Source organism: Numenius arquata, chromosome 11 (genome assembly GCF_964106895.1).
Source record: "Numenius arquata chromosome 11, bNumArq3.hap1.1, whole genome shotgun sequence".
NCBI classification, from domain to species: Eukaryota; Metazoa; Chordata; class Aves; order Charadriiformes; family Scolopacidae; genus Numenius; species Numenius arquata.
The window spans coordinates 20,098,559-20,114,378 of NC_133586.1; the positions used below are offsets into that span (position 1 = coordinate 20,098,559).

Genomic DNA, 15,820 nt, shown 5'->3' on the forward strand with positions numbered 1-15,820 from the left:
AAGAAACAAATCTCGTCAAATTTTTAGATGGAGTAGAAAAACAGACTCATAAACTAATTCAGTACTTCATATAGAAAGGCTGAACTTAAATTTATTCCAGGTGGGGGCTTTTTTGTGTTTGGTGGTGGTTTTTGGTTTGGTTTTTTTTGTGGGATTTTTCATTTGTAGTTGGTGGTTTGTTTTTTTTTTTTTTACTCTTTTTCCCCCTCCTGAAACCATGCTTATGAGCCACGTCTATTAGCCTGTATTTCAGTGGGAGTGACTGAAGTCCAAGCAGCAGTAGAGGACTGCACAGGTCTCATGAAGTAATCTGCCTTCAGGAAACGGACTGCCGATGAAAGCCAAAGTTTCACAGGACTGGGGTTCAGGGTGATAGCTGCCTTACCTCATTTGGAGTCCTCATTCCTTTTCCGTATTTTAAGTCTTGTAATTCTAATTCTTACCTCTCTGCTTTCCAAAAATCTTGAATATAAAATCGTGTTTTGGGTGGAATATGTAAGCAGGGTAATCATGTAACATCTAAGGTGTAATATAAAAATCTTTCCTGCTAGTTTTGGCATTGGAGAGAATAATCTAGGTACTCTTGCTGATTATGTCATTCTAAACAAGCACATTAATTTTGTAAGAGGAAAAAGTTCTGTCCTCGCTTTAAAGCTCAGAAAATTGAGGCAGGAGTTAATACCAAGGGGACAGAACTCTCAGCGTTGAGACTGTGTGCAGAAGACATCCAGTGCAGCAGTTGTTGATATGAGTAGACATCAGTTACTTGATATTGTTGTGTTCATTAGTTTGTCAATAACTGGTGGTTTTTAGAGCTAGTCTTATTTTTATATGCATGGCACTTAAAGGTCTCTTTTTTTTATCTTTTCCTTTTTTCTTTAGCACTCTATCTCAGGCTGAAAGATAAGGTTCAGAAATTGTATGCTAAGCTTTCTATCGCTTTTTAATGCTGAGTAATACAGAACTGAGCTCTAAAAGAACAGAAGAGGTTTCTGCCCTTGTTGCATAAACCACAAGAACTGTGAGAAATCAAAAATATTTGGTATTTTAAGAATTACTTACCTTAGTTTTCCTGTGTGTAGGTGTTGACTGATCTATTACTTTTCTTTTCTCTCTATTGCAAATAATAGTGTTGCTTTTGTTCTGCATTTACTAAATATATTGGTTGATCTTACTTCATCCAGAAGCTGGTGTTCTATTCCAACTCCTGTACCTTTTTTCATAACCAAATAAAATTAAACTTCTGAGAAAACAGTAAAACCTTATGTGCAGAAGCTTGTTCTTAGGATTAGTCTTACTCTTCCTTCCAGTGCATAAAAGCAGAAGGTAAAAGGAAATATTTCCCTATTAGAAATGTATTATGGATCCATCTTGGAAATCAAAAGGCCAAAGAGATGAAACTCCTTTACAGAAAAATGTCAGTTGTTGTACGTTGATTAAAAGTTTGTATCACCTATACCATATAGCAGTATATATTAATGTGCTGCTTTAGAGGGAGTGTCTTGTTTCTTTTGAGTAGTCTTTGCTCGCTAGAATATGTAATTTTTCAAAAAATTTAATCCTAATACAGAAATTAGTATTTTCTTAATACCTTCTAGTTACACTAACTTTGTAATGGAAATAAAGCTGTTTGATGTAAATATTACTTTTCACTTATTTGGAGTCTTTTTGTTTGTTTCAGGGTGCAGTCTCTGGGTCAGTTCAGGCTTCAGATCGACTTATGAAAGAACTCAGGGATATATATAGATCACAGAGTTATAAAACAGGTAAAATGCTTCAGATTTCCATTCTTAAGTACACTTTAAAAGAATTCTCTTGGCAAATACTTCCTGCTAATCCCTCTGTGTTTTGTTATCGCATGTATGTATATACGTGTTGTGTAGGTGTATATATGTGTGCACATATATATAAAAATGAATACATAGATACATACATTATATATAATCTCATTATATTTGTGGAGACAAAGGAAGTCAGGTTGGATACATAACCTCTAAAATGTTCTCCGTTTTTGTTACACATGGCTTCATACAAGAATTAACAGGATTGGTGCAACTATGAGAATGCTCTTGGGGTGGATGACTGCAAAGAACAACTCAAGATTACTCCTTGTGGGACTTCTTGAGTTTTCAGAACTATCTCTCCGGGTAGATAGGGCAAAAGCTTTGGCCACTGCCAGTAGGTAGTACTGCTCGCAAGAAAATGCTTGATGCGGAGAGATTTGTGTTCAACAGCCAAAGCTTTTGTTGTTATACAGGGTTTAACCTTAATTACACTGCTGTTACTATTATTATTTTGTGATGGTGTTAGTCTGATCCCGAGCTCCATATATTCTTTGGAAGAAGGACAGAAATGGCAATAGAAATCAAGCTTGTCTTTTAAATCTGGTGGAATAACAAACACTGATTAGCTTTAGGTAGGTAGGTGGTCAGCTGTTCTATTTGCTCTGTATAAGGGCTGTATCTAAACTAGCTCAGCAAAGGAACCGGTATATTGAATTGTCTGAGTGTTACCATACAAGAAGTAGAAACTGCGTAGATTTCAGGCAAGTTGTACTCCTGTCAGTCAGCCGAGTAAACAACTCCATCACTGCCACCAGGTGTGAGAACCTGGTGCAGGTCAGAATGGGAACAGGAGGAATGTCTAATTAGCAAGTCAGTCTAAACTTTAATCCTCTATCTTTCACACTTCTGCACTTCTCTAGTTCATTTCTAGTGGGCTTAAATCTCACTTGGTGGCTTAAATCTCACTTGTGTAAAAGGACAGAGTTGAAGAGACACGGGGCTCCTGTTTTGATTTGCCATATTTACCTTTCAGGTGAACAGTTATTTGTGCTGAAGTACTGTGGGCAGTGGTAAAATATCTGAAGTATAAATTTGATTAGGTAACCTAGTGTTGATCTCTCGTAGCCTACTTCTTTTAGGCTTTATTGCAACCGAGTGCTTGCCAGTATGCCCTAATCACCGTCTATCCGGTAAAGAATGGATTAGTGGGTCTAAGGAACAGCCTACAAATAGATCTGCATTAGGTCAGGAGGGATGCTTTACTGCCATGGTATGATCCTCAGGGTTTTTTTTTGTGGTTAGAACAAAGATGGGGTATAACAAATCTACTTGACTATAAATACTGTATGGTGCTTAATCACATAGTGGTACTGCTGGAGGCACAACCAGAAGCCCCTGTCATAGGTGTGGTTTGAGGTGAGGATTTGGGTTGCTTAATAATGCCATTTCTTGGCTTTAGATTAATAACAAGTTGTAACTACTTGCAAAAGACTGAATTCCTGATGTAGGAAAGCATACTCTAAATTATGAAGAAAAGTAAGTCTTTCTAAACTGTAAGAGAAGTTGAGATACTAAAGGGTGACTACAGTAACTTATTATTAGCTTAGGATGCAGGAATATGTAAAAGGACTGCAACTGGATGTTTTATGTTGATCTCTAAAACATGTTAATGAAGTAAAATGTCAAGTGGAGGTTGACACTATAAAACTGATGTTGAAACACCATCCTACTGATACATTTATTAAATTTTGCCAGTAAATTACGCTGTTCGTTATAAAACTTACCAAGATTGATTCCTTATGGATTCATTTAGTCTTAGGACTTGAGTGAATTTAAATATCAGTTCCTCTCCTTTGCACAAAACTGCTTTTATAGCCTCATTCTGTCTTTTGTTGTTAGATAACTGTCACCTGTGAGCAGGAGCATGGTAGATAACTGACTTTTTTTATGTGAGCTTTGTTCTGAGTACTTACTCGATGGTCCTTTTTTCCCTTAATTTCATTTCTGTGTATTAACACACAAAGGGAACAATTGTGAAACTTAAAGGTTCTGGTAACTGTTGCAAGGTAATTTAATACTGTTTTCATTTTTTGTAATACAAGCCAGAAAATCTAAGGTTGCTTTTCAGTTAAGGATCACTTTAATTAGTGTATTTGAGGTTACATGTTTTCAGGATTGACAATAGGACAACACTGGGACTTCTGAAGTGAGTAATACTTGGAGTAATAGGCCTTCACTTTTTTTTTTCCTTTTCTCTTAAACTGTTTTATAGAAAAGTAGCATTAAGAAACACTGTCAGGACTTCAACTATGGGTGTATGTTCAAGGTAGTACCCATTTTAGAACTGAAGTTCTTTTAGTGATTGAAATACTGCTGTTGGAATTGAAGCAAAAGATGACTACAAGCTTGCTGTCAATAGGAAAGTTGCTTATCTACCTGGAACATCTAGGTGAAAAACTACCCTTAAAAACAAACAAAACTATTTTCTTATGAGCTAACAGAAGCAAAAAATACTCCAGCAAATTAAGATATTCTGCTAGAAATCAGACAGAGTTTCATTAACCTGTTTTGGTAATAGGAGTCACAAGTCCTCCAGACTAAGGTGTTCCCATTTCCAAATACAAAGTGGGAGATTTGGTTAGTCAAATGGAAGAATTCACAAAGCTCATAACATAATTTGGGGCAGTAGGGAGGGGAGGAATAAAGGATTTGGGGATATTAAATGCAAACTTTTCTGTTCATATCTTTAGCAGTTGTGTTGTTTTTATGTAATGACTTCAACTCACCGCTTTTACCTAAAGACCGTATGGGATTTACTTCTAGTTGTAGTAAAGTTGCTATAAGTAAGACATATTTTGGAAGGGATTTGTTTTCATCTCTTGATTTTTTTTTTTGCTTGCTTTTACTTCATCACCTCTATAGATGGCCTCTTAGAGGAATAAGAAAAAAAAAACTGTGTTTAAGTGGGGGGAATCTACCTTGATTCCCTTCCCTACCCTAAGGACCTCTCAGAAACTGGTACCAAGGAGATAAACTCTACAGTAACTTTTTTTCCTCTTAATGCCTAAATTAAGAAACAAAAGCATATGAGCTGGTTCCAAATAACACCTCTTGACTATTAAGAAACCAACCAACCAAACAAAACCCCCTTCAACTTTGGATAGTGTTGTTAAGCTTCTGTATCAAGACAGCAAGCAACCCTGGTGCTGCTGCGGTTCATGAGGACATACAGATAATATTCAGCTCAAAGTCTGGGTGCTTTAAAGGTTGATTGAGTAGCTTGCTCTTCTGTTAAGGCACATTCTTGTCAGTCCTGAACTGTGCACATCTCTCTGAAGAGAACCCGTTTACAGCCCCTAGTTTAGGTGTAGTACAACTCTTAAGGCCAGCAAAAGTTATTCCTTCGGGGCTGCTAGCAAAACACGCGGACCTTGGTTGCCCATGGAGCTGAAGGACTGGTACTGGAATTCTGGGTAAGACCAGGAATTTAAGGGTGGCAGAAGGAATGCAGGAATAGGGCTAAAGGCTCGGCGAATAAACAAGCTGATGGAAGGTCTCTTGTGATCTTCATTATTTAGGATATTGTCAGAATCTTACTAGAACTTGTTCTGTTGTCTCTAACAGGTATTTTATACTCATGCTAGGTGCCAAAGCTGTAACACTGAGAGGTTACTTCGTCCAGTCGTCACTCCCTTTTGTATGTAGGTGGAAGAAAATATTCTGGACACAACGGTGGAATAGATTAATGGGAGTTGACAGTGAGCAGAGTTCTGATTGTCAACTCTTTTGTTGTTACATCAGCCCAGTACAAATTGAAATTCTTATACTTCGTCACTTCCAGTTACACTAAGGGCAATCCAGAAAATAGTGTCCTTGGATCTGGGAAATTGGAAAAAGGCCTTAATAGCTCCTTCTGTTCATCCTTGAACAGAAAAGTGTGGTGTCTCTGAACTAGCTGCTGATTAAAAGGGACACTGAGGGCACAGTGAGTTATTTTTCAGACCTACTTTGTTGTCCCAGACTTAGAAAAATTTGAAATCATGCTCTTGGCTGCAGTACCCGCTTGTTTGTGGCACTGCGGTAAGGAGAAACAAGCAGGGTTTCTTTATCTTGTTTACTGAGTTTTTGGAATGCTTTAGAAATAAAGGTGTCTGGGCAGCTTCAAAGGTCATCTGTACTCCAAGTACTAATGCTTAAAACTTTCAACTGCAAGGTAATGTATTCTAGAATCATAAAACTGGGAAATATATACTGTAATTCCTTGGAGAGAGTATGGTGGCTGTAGTCTGTTGGTTGTACAAACTTCAGAAATCCTAGGCAGATTCCTGATTTGCATACGTCTTCCAAATAATTACGTCAGCAACAGATATGCTGTTAAACATTGGCCCAGGTAGCAAGTTTAATCATAGCTGTTTCATGTGTATGCATGAATAGTATGTGGGAGAAGAGATTAGACTTTTGAACATCACTGATACCATTTTCTAAATCTTGTCTGATGGTTAAAGACTTACTGCTTTTTCCTGGGCCGCTTGTGAACTTCTGCAGAGAGGAAGCTTGAATGTACAAGAAAATGGCAGATAACCTTTCATCCTTCCCTTTGAGTGGATGCACAACTCTTGTTTAATGTGCTTAAAACAAACGAACCGCTGAAAATCACCAGCTGCCTTCCAGAGACAGCTGTTCTTTTGATCCATTTTTCTGTCTTCTTTGGTCAGCTGCTGGGAATGTCCTTCATCCAAGGCGGTATCTTCTTTTCTTGGGTTTCTACTCCGTACTCTGTCCAGTGCCCTGTCCTGGTCTGCCAGTACTGATGAGAACCTGTGAAATATAATGCTGCATACTCAGACTGTGTGTTAGGTGTTTTAAAAGTATGTTGGTCGTGTACTGGGTATAAAATGTACTAAGCAAGCTGGAGTTGCAGCTGTGGAGAGTTTGAAGGGGAACTGGGAGGAGGGGAAATGGTTAGGTGTCATAAAAACATTTTGATTCCTGTGGAATTATTTTTATAGAAGTGAAAACACTTTTTTTTTTTTTCCATGTGTTTGCTCATAAGTTCTTCTGCTGTTGAAGGAAGCATGTGCCTCAGTATCAATGTATTAGTATCTTACCTGTTGCTTACCTCTGCTGACAGTATTTTTACTTAAAAGCAAATAATGCTTTTGCTAAATTTTACCTTGTTAAACTTTTAGTGCATAATTAATTCCGTCTAATATTTCTACAGGGATATATTCAGTGGAATTGGTAAATGACAGCTTGTATGAATGGCACGTTAAGCTCCTAAAGTAAGTTATTAAAGCTTTTTGATGTTCTGAAGAATCTGTTTTATTATTGCTGCAGCGATTCTTACTTTTGAGAAATGAGAATCTCTACCCAGAGCGTACAAAATAGTGTGTGGTGGCTACAATTCTGGTCTACAAACCTGCGTGCAGAGATTGAACTGTAGTAGGTGAGCTGGCAAAAAACCCAACCCTCTTTGCACAGCCAATACAGTGCGTGTTACCATAACTCTCATTGCTGTTCAGCTATTACTGAAACTACTCCAAAATACAAACTTTAAATTATGAAATTTTTTTGTCTGGATGTTTAGTTTTGTTTGTTTCTGATTTCAAGAAAATGGAACTTCTATGTTCATTCAAGATATAAGAAGGAACAGAACTGTCTTAGTGTCATTAGCTCTTTATATCTACAGCTGAGCAGACACATAGGACCAAAACTTCTAGGTATAACTTAATATACATGTCAGAGAGAAAAGAGCCCGTTTGCCTAAGGAACAGTATCGGTACTAGAACAAGTAATTCTGAACTGGCCTAGTACAAGCTAGTCTGGAAATGAAGAGTTTCTAAGCGTTGGGAGCTTTTCTTCTGAAAGAGCTTCCCATTGGTTGGATGGGGACAATCTGCCCAAATAATTCTGGAATGGGATCTAATAAATCCATGGTTTCACCTGTAACAGAGGATTGGATTTAATAGCCCATCAGTAGCGAAGGCTTGTATTTAATAACTCATCAATCCCTTTAACATCTGCTTTTGGCTTGCCACAGGCATTTTTTGACTAGTCTCTTAAAAGCTGCTGGGTGTCAGAGCCCCGGCTGGGATTAACTCAGTAGCGTCTGAATTAATGGCTAGGCTGCTCGCCACCAGCATTTTGCAACAAACAATTGTTGAAATTCTGCTGAGCCAAAGCTGCTGGCTTTAGTACTTGTGCTGATGCAGATTACTTTTAGCAGCTGATACAGAACTGTGATCACATATTCCATAAAGGATTCACTACCTGTTTACCGCAAGCTAGATCACTACAGTCTTCCTGTTAAAATCTCCCCACACGCGCACTTTGGATATGCATTTCTGGTGAACTGAAGAGAATTAAAATTGTTGTTTTCCAATGGATGGGTTATTTTGTACTATGTTCAAATAACACTCGATAGCATTGGGAATGCAGTGCATTGCAGCAAGCTTTCCTGCTGATCTCATGGCAAAGTGTTTACTATGTAAAAGGAACAAGAGCTTTCTACAGTTCACTTCAAATTACAGTTTGTAAACTGCAGATACATGAAGGGCCTCTTTAAGAGTAATTACTATTTACAGGTAGTGAAAATATTAACTTCATCCAGGATCTCCCCCCTGCTTCTTTTATAGGGTTGATCCTGACAGCCCACTGCATAGTGATCTTCAGGTCTTAAAAGAAAAAGAAGGTGTAGAATACATTTTACTCAACTTCTCTTTTAAGGTATGTGTCTAAAGGAAGAAATGCTGGGGTTGAATTTGTAGCTTACCGTAGGAAGTGACTGAATTAGACCCTCAGCTGTTACTTGGGTAAAGATGGAGCTGTAGCATAAAAAGCAAAGAAAAATTGCAACTTTGACACTAAAGCTTCCCAAAAATTGCTTTCTAGCCAGTACTCTGCAAAAGTGATTTTTACAGAACTGAAAAGTTTTACTGTTTTAAATCTGCTTTGCCAAATAAGGCTATTGAAATATTTCCTGGTTAGGAAAAAACACTGCCACAGTATGTTTCTTAACCTGTTTTTTCTTATGGTTTTCAGGATAACTTCCCTTTTGATCCTCCCTTTGTGCGAGTGGTATCTCCTGTGCTCACAGGAGGGTAGGTTTGAGTTGTCTTACAGAAATTTTACTTTGTGGTAAAAATGTTACAACTTGAGATAGGTTGATTGGGTTTGAGGGAACATTTTTAGACTATGATGTAGACTTCAAGAAATTTCCCCTAAATAGATGCATGCTGTAGACCTTGAATTTAGGGAAGAGCTCAAAGTGTGATACATAAGGCTTCCTTCTCAAGCTTTACAAACTAATAGTAGGCAAAGAGCTGGGCACAATTCCTCTTTGAATTGCTTAGTTTGTGTCTAGCTTTGCAAGACTCTGTACCTGCCATAATGTTTAAGAACTGGCCTCTTTGCAGGTGGTTAACATCTCCAGTACTTCACCTGTTGTTCAGAATAGTGGGGTGTTTGGAGTTGGTGCTTTGAAGGGTTCTTGATCCCTGCGTTGCCTTAAACTTGCAGTACAGTCTTCACCGACTCTCTTTTTCTGGTAACACTGCCATAAAGTTTTTGTCTAAAAACTCTTTAAACGCTAATCCAAAAATACTAAATTTAATCGACTCTGTGCTGCAAAAGTCATCTAAACTGTGTTTGAAGTCCTGTGTCACAGAAACTTGTATATAACCATGGAGAGAACATTAAATTCGCCTTCCAAGGCTTTCATGCATTTCCTGCTGACAGGAAATTATACCTGTACCTTTCAAAATGCAGTGTGTGGTAGCTGGTGCTGATTCTGATTTGATTTGATTTGCTGTGCCTTTTTTGCATTGAAGAAGTGGTTAGTGCAGTTAAATAGTGTTCACGAGAGTTGCTGCTACCAAAAAAGCAAACAAGCAGTGCCAGACACCAGAAAACTCATTTGGATTCTGGTTTTGTACTTGGACTTCTTTATAGAATGAAAGAATGGCCCAGGAGGTTTGGATTTCTGTGATCGCTTCCCTATGAGTGTTGCACAGATCTATGTTGTTTGAATGTCTTGATCGTAGAGGAGACTACATTTTCGGAGTGGTAAATTCTGCCCCCTCAGTCCCAAGCTTTGTGCTGACGGGGCGAGCTGACTGCTGAGTCCCAGCCAGCACAATCCACGGTGAAGTGTTACTGAAATTAGAAAGTGGCTTATAGGAAAAGAGCAAGTGAAGATCTGCTTTATCTCATTTGTCTACCTCTTTGATATATAGGTGTACCTACATTTTTTTAGAATTGTGCTAAGTTTCTTTAGAGAAGTTAATTTGTTAGTTTTTTGGTTTTTTTACAACTACACATCAGTACTATATACACATAGTGTAGCCATACAAAGCAACCTTCCTTTTTTCATGGTCTGTGTACAGTTGTGTAAGCAGTCGTGCTGACTGGCTCGGTCACTGATTTTAACTAAGTGTAGTTAGCAAAGGAATTTTTTTTTTTGTCTCTCAATGCTAATCTTCTTTGCATAAATATAAGGCGGCTAACTAGTTACAATAAATTACTGGTTATAGGCCATTTTGGCTTTATGTGAACAAGAAATATAACAAACTAGCCTGCAAGAGCTTAAAGTGCATTGAACAGTTCCATCTTTTTACTAACTGCTAATGTCAAATATGTTTTCTTTCATGTCTGTTTCTAGGTATGTCCTAGGTGGAGGTGCATTATGCATGGAACTTCTTACTAAACAGGTGAACACAGACTCTGTTATCTGGATAATAACAAAGCATGCTTTAATATAATGAAATAGGCATCTCCCCTGAGTTGAAGAATCCCTGTGTAGAATAAATTACACACTCCATGGGGAATAAACCACATAATTTCCACAAGATTTAACTTGCTGATCTTGTGTGAGATCTTCTTTCCTGCTTTGGATGGCTTGCAAGAGGTGGAAGGTACCTACCCTGGAAGGTAAAACAATGCCAGAGAGAAGCAAGTAATTTTCCTGGGAGTAAAATTGTCATAGCTCACTCAATGGCTTCATTAGATGGCAGTCTTCTCTGCTTATTACAACAAAAAGTTGTAATTTCTGTTGGGATGTTGCTGAAAATGTGTCAATGCTGTAATAATGGAGCTCTTCTTGTTTCTGTCTTGCTGTGTTTTGGAAATGGGTGATTTAGGATTTTCATTCTTCCTACAGGTTCTTAGCAGTAATACTGTATATCACTCTCCAGATTTTCTTTGGAAAAGTTGTTAACTGCAAACAAGTAGTTAAAACTAAAAGTGGAGTGCAGGGAAAAAAACCTAAATATCCCAAAGTGTACATTCAAAAATAGATTTGCAAGGTGAGCACAAGAAGCAAGTACACGTTATATAGAAATATTTCTTTCCTCCTGCAGGGCTGGAGCAGTGCCTATTCAATAGAATCAGTCATCATGCAGATCAATGCCACTTTAGTCAAAGGAAAAGCCAGAGTACAGTTTGGAGCCAATAAGGTAAATACGCTGTGTATATCAGTTACACAAATTACTGTTAGGCTTCCACTTCTTTGCTGACTTGCATAGAAGATGCCGAACGACAGAATTGTCATTGCAAATATCTTTGTGTTTTGATTTATCTTGCTGTCTGGTGCATGTATGAGTATTTTATTGGCAGTTAACTATGAGTTTGTTAAGAAATGATGAATGTGTGAGGAGGATAAAACCTTGGGGTGGGCAGGGTTTGTAAGTAGTTGGACTTGTACTGTCCCTGTATTGGCAAGGCAGTGAGGGAAGAAGGATTTGGAACTGGGAATCGGGAGGGTTTGGAAATGAGAAGGGCTATAGATGACAGCCTGACTGCCAGAGTCACATAGACTGATGTTAAGTTGTTCTCTACCTTTTGCTGCATTAAACACCTGCAAAGATTCATGAGAGGGAGAAAAATAATACCATGCAAATATTTCTGAGCTAGTCATTCAGCATCCATTGAAATCATAATTCGGTTCAAGTGTGCCTGCTGGTAACAGGCCATAACTTAGCATTTCGTACTTCAGAGTCTTTTATTTTCAGAGGAGGTTTAAATATTTAAGTCAAAGAAACTGTCACTCGGATGCCAGTTTTTAAGTACTGATTCAAGGATAGTGCACTAAGTGAGATGTAAAAGTTTATGATCAGATTTCAGTCTAACCTGGTGGCTGCTGAGCTGAGCAGGACAGAGTCACGGTGGGGATTGCCTGAACCCGCCGTCCCAGCTGCACCCACCTTCTGACTGACCCTGGGTTCCAAACTGTCTGGTAGAGGGGCCTTTCCAGCATCAGGAACATGCAAATTATGGTTGTCATGATGGAAGAGAAATGAGAAAATAAGGGTATTTGTCTTGAAAATCTTGTACTTTAAAGCCAGGAAAGATTGCAACGTCATGCATGGTTTTTTTCTTTGTAAGCCCACTGTGTGGTTTCTTTGTAAAACTGTGTTGAAGTTTCACATGTCTAAATGCAGGGGTTTTTACGGTGGTGTTTTGTTTTTTTTTCCTCCTTTCAGAATCAATATAATCTAGCAAGAGCACAACAGTCCTATAAGTCACTAGTACAAATACATGAGAAAAATGGTATGTATATTCTTGTGACTTTGTTCTTGTCTGCACAGCAACCTAGGAGTTGGTATTTGGCTGCAGTAACACTTGTGGTGCCAGAGTGTCCTAGGTTGGCTTGGGAAGCCCATAGATGGCACTTCCTTTTTCTCATCTTGCACTAGAACGACAATGGTACTTAAAATAACTGGACTAACAATCATTGCAACTTTTCCAGCTTTCCTGTGTTCCTACTGTCTTTTGAAAGGTATTTCAATTTCATTTTCAGCCTGTTGATCCAGTAACTTTATTGATACTGTAGCTTTTAAAGGGTCACTTTTTGTTAGTGAAGTACCTGCTGGAAGTCTGCCTCTTCCCCTGAGAGACTTTGTTTCAGCGTGGTGAGACCTTAGTAGTAGCAATCGTTAGGGAAGAGAGAAAGCGGAAAGAAAGACCAGAGTCTAAAAAATACAAAAAGTCAAGTGAGTGCGCTAGAAAAACTGCGATAGAAATGGGAGACACATTTATTTCTGTTTTTACCCTATTTAAAGCCAGTTAATGGTCTCTCGGCTGCATGAAACAAGTATATCCAAGCGCTTCAGGTATAATTGTATTCATTATGCCAGGATGAGAAGACAACAAATGACCTGAGGTGGCGGATACATTATGTAAAAGCAGTCAGCAGTCGGTGCCCTGGTCTCCTGATGAGGGAGTTAGTCCTGGTTACGCTTCCGTGATGTTGTTTGGTACAGGTTGGACACAGTCCCTTCTGGGAATTCATGTTGCTGAGAACATTAGAGTGTGTTTTGGTGTGACTGCAGTGAGCACCTCAGTTTCCCCTACCTCTAAAATTGAACGTGATGCCTTCTCTACTACTGGGAGGAAGATCAAAGAGAACGACTTAAAAATGCTTTCCAGTTTTATGGTATTTTGATCTCATCATTAACCGAGTCTTTTGCTTTTTTAGTTTGCTACAAAAGCCAGCATGGCTGTCTGTTTACTTCTAGCTCATGCTAGCCTTGACTACAGTGGTTACTGCTGCCTCAGGAGCTGTACACAAAGCATTCACAGCATTTATTGCTGCTGCAAAAGGTGTCTTTAACTTACAGCTGCTACCTGTTCTCCGGGACGACATAGATAGGCCCTGTACTCACTGTACAGAAATGTAGAGGATTTTTTTACAATAGTGGCTGGGAGAATTAAGATTGGAGGTGTGGAGGTGCATAGAAAAAAACTATGCAGACTGGATCAGGTATGATTCAACTGTTAAACACGCCAAATCCTATCAAGTGGCAGGTTATTCAGCTGACATTTCTGAGCCCGTTCCTACAGCAGGATTTGCAGAAGTGGATAAACTGTTCAAATGCCTGTGCATGCTTCACTTTTCAGTAGGCAAGATGATGGGATTTACATACAAGTAACCCAGTGTAGTCGTGCTTGTATGTCTGTGCGTTGAGTGGCTTGAAGACTTGGGGGTTTTACTTATATTCCATTTGGCTCTGGTATGGCAATGTTCCTCCCTCAACAGCTTCCTCTGGTGATGTCCCGCTTGTCCAGCTGAGGATAGCTGCTGCCACAAACGCCCCCCAGACTTGGAATTGTTTAGTTTTCATGCCTAAATACTGGGTCTGATCCTGGAACATGTCACGTGTTTATCTCCCACTGCAGACCAGTAGCGTTTAAGGCACTGGGTCTGACTGAGCTGGCTCTAAGACGGAAGGAAGGAGCCGGATTAGGCTTCCATCTCCCACAAACTCGGAGTAAGATGGTAAGATTGTCTTGATGCAGCTGTGCCGGTACCTAACGCATTTCTCTGTTCTCCGTAGGCTGGTACACTCCTCCAAAAGAAGATGGCTAACATTGAGGACTGTTGTACACCTGGACCAATGTCAACAAAACAAGCTCTTTTTTATGTTTTCCAACACACAGACTCAAGCTATGAGTGCCCCTATAACAGCCGTACTGAAGACTTTAGCTATTAGATAAGTTAGTGGATAATCTGTCAACTGACACGTAAAGTATAAGTTACAGCCTTACCATTCCGCTCTTCTTAGGTATCTGGACTGAGCAGTTTGGGCCTTTACCGTATTTGTTCTTATGGATTAAGCGTATTTGGGCCACGCCCTCCCTTCTCCCTTTTTTTTTTATTTTATTTGAAAGCGTAAGCTCCCTCCAGCAGGCTATCGAGTTACTAAAGATCGTTCAATAGGAGTGAGTTGTTCACACACTTTTGTGTATTTCTTACCTTTTGCAAAATGCAGACTGCAGAGACTTGCGTTGTATCGTTTCATTTAAAGACAAGAAGTTTAATACATTGTTTAATACTGTTTTAGGAAATGTCAGGTCTTGCAAATCACAGTAGTTTTTCTGGTCTAAAATGACAGCATTTGTAGTATTTCCAAATTAATGATATAGGAAAAAACACATGTATGTTAAGTCATTAAACATTTTTCATGGCTGTATGAGAATATGAACTGTTTCTTGGAAAAGATGCTCTTTGTTTAGATTATGTTAATATTTTGTTTTGGTTTGGATTTTTTGTTTTTCTTTTCATTTTTGTTTTGTTTGTTGTTTGGTTTTTTGTTTTTAAAGCAGAGCAAGGCTGTGCCAATAAAACCTTGTAACTAGTCACTTCCACTGGGGCATCAGAACTTGCTGGGCTGTTCCTGCTACTTGTTGGCTCAACCTCCTTAACATGAAGAGCCGCAGTATGAAGCTTGAAGTTATTTAAAATACTAAAAACCTTTTTAGGTGTTCCATTTTATTAACGGGTTGTTGCAATCATTTGTAAACTAATGAACTTAAAAAGTGATTGGCACAAATCGAGATGAAAGTCCTTGAATGAAAAAAATTTTTATATAAAAGCTACAATAAAGTACAAAAACATCATCTGATTCAGAGGTTTTAAGAAATGTTGCCATAGTCATGACGGTGGTTTTGTTACTGAGAGACTGATGGGAACCGTTCGTTCTTTGTTAGGAAATGAATCTGGGTCTGTGTAATTACGCCGTATCTCATTGCCTTACCTAAATCGATTCTATTTTGGTTGTAGTACTCGTCATCCGGCCTTTGCACCCCTCTGGGGCCGAGCTAAGGGTGTGTACCGCGGATTAAGCACTTTTTAGAAGCGCAGAAGCATGTTTTTGTTACGGTTTTTAGTCAACTATCAGACTTGTGCTCTTTTCTCTGTCAGGCACCCACGGCTCCTTGTGCGTTTGCTTCTGGATGCAGTTTTTACCCCGGCAGGAGCGAGGGGAGAGGCCTGGCCCTCACTCCCCAGTCGTTCTGCTTGCCCGGCCCCACCGCTGCGCGCAGCCCCGGCTTTGGTTTGGGTTCCATTTCTCATTGCAGAGTTACTTGGCAATGTACAGTAATTTGTAAACTTGCATCAAGTTTATGAATAAAAACCATTTTAAGAAGTGCGCTGTGTCCCTGGGGGGGGGGGGGGGCGTGGAAGCGGGAGGGAGGAGGATGGAGCGCCGGGCGGGGCCTCCCGGCCGCCAGGCGGCGCCATTGCGCCTGCGCCGGCT

General features: G+C 39.3%; 1 protein-coding gene across 2 annotated transcripts in view; it reads left to right on the forward strand.

Moving 5' to 3' along the window:
- UBE2Q2 (ubiquitin conjugating enzyme E2 Q2) overlaps nt 1–15,704 on the forward strand; it is a 51,427-nt gene extending 35,723 nt beyond the window's left edge. For both annotated transcript variants that reach the window (XM_074156700.1, XM_074156701.1), the window contains 8 exons: nt 1,682–1,766; nt 7,006–7,066; nt 8,420–8,510; nt 8,826–8,884; nt 10,444–10,492; nt 11,141–11,236; nt 12,263–12,329; nt 14,117–15,704. In XM_074156700.1, coding sequence (XP_074012801.1) covers nt 1,682–1,766; nt 7,006–7,066; nt 8,420–8,510; nt 8,826–8,884; nt 10,444–10,492; nt 11,141–11,236; nt 12,263–12,329; nt 14,117–14,148 — 540 coding nt within the window. In that variant the 3' untranslated portion in view covers nt 14,149–15,704. The remainder of the gene's footprint in view (nt 1–1,681; nt 1,767–7,005; nt 7,067–8,419; nt 8,511–8,825; nt 8,885–10,443; nt 10,493–11,140; nt 11,237–12,262; nt 12,330–14,116) is intronic.
- Nucleotides 15,705–15,820: the final 116 nt, after the last annotated feature.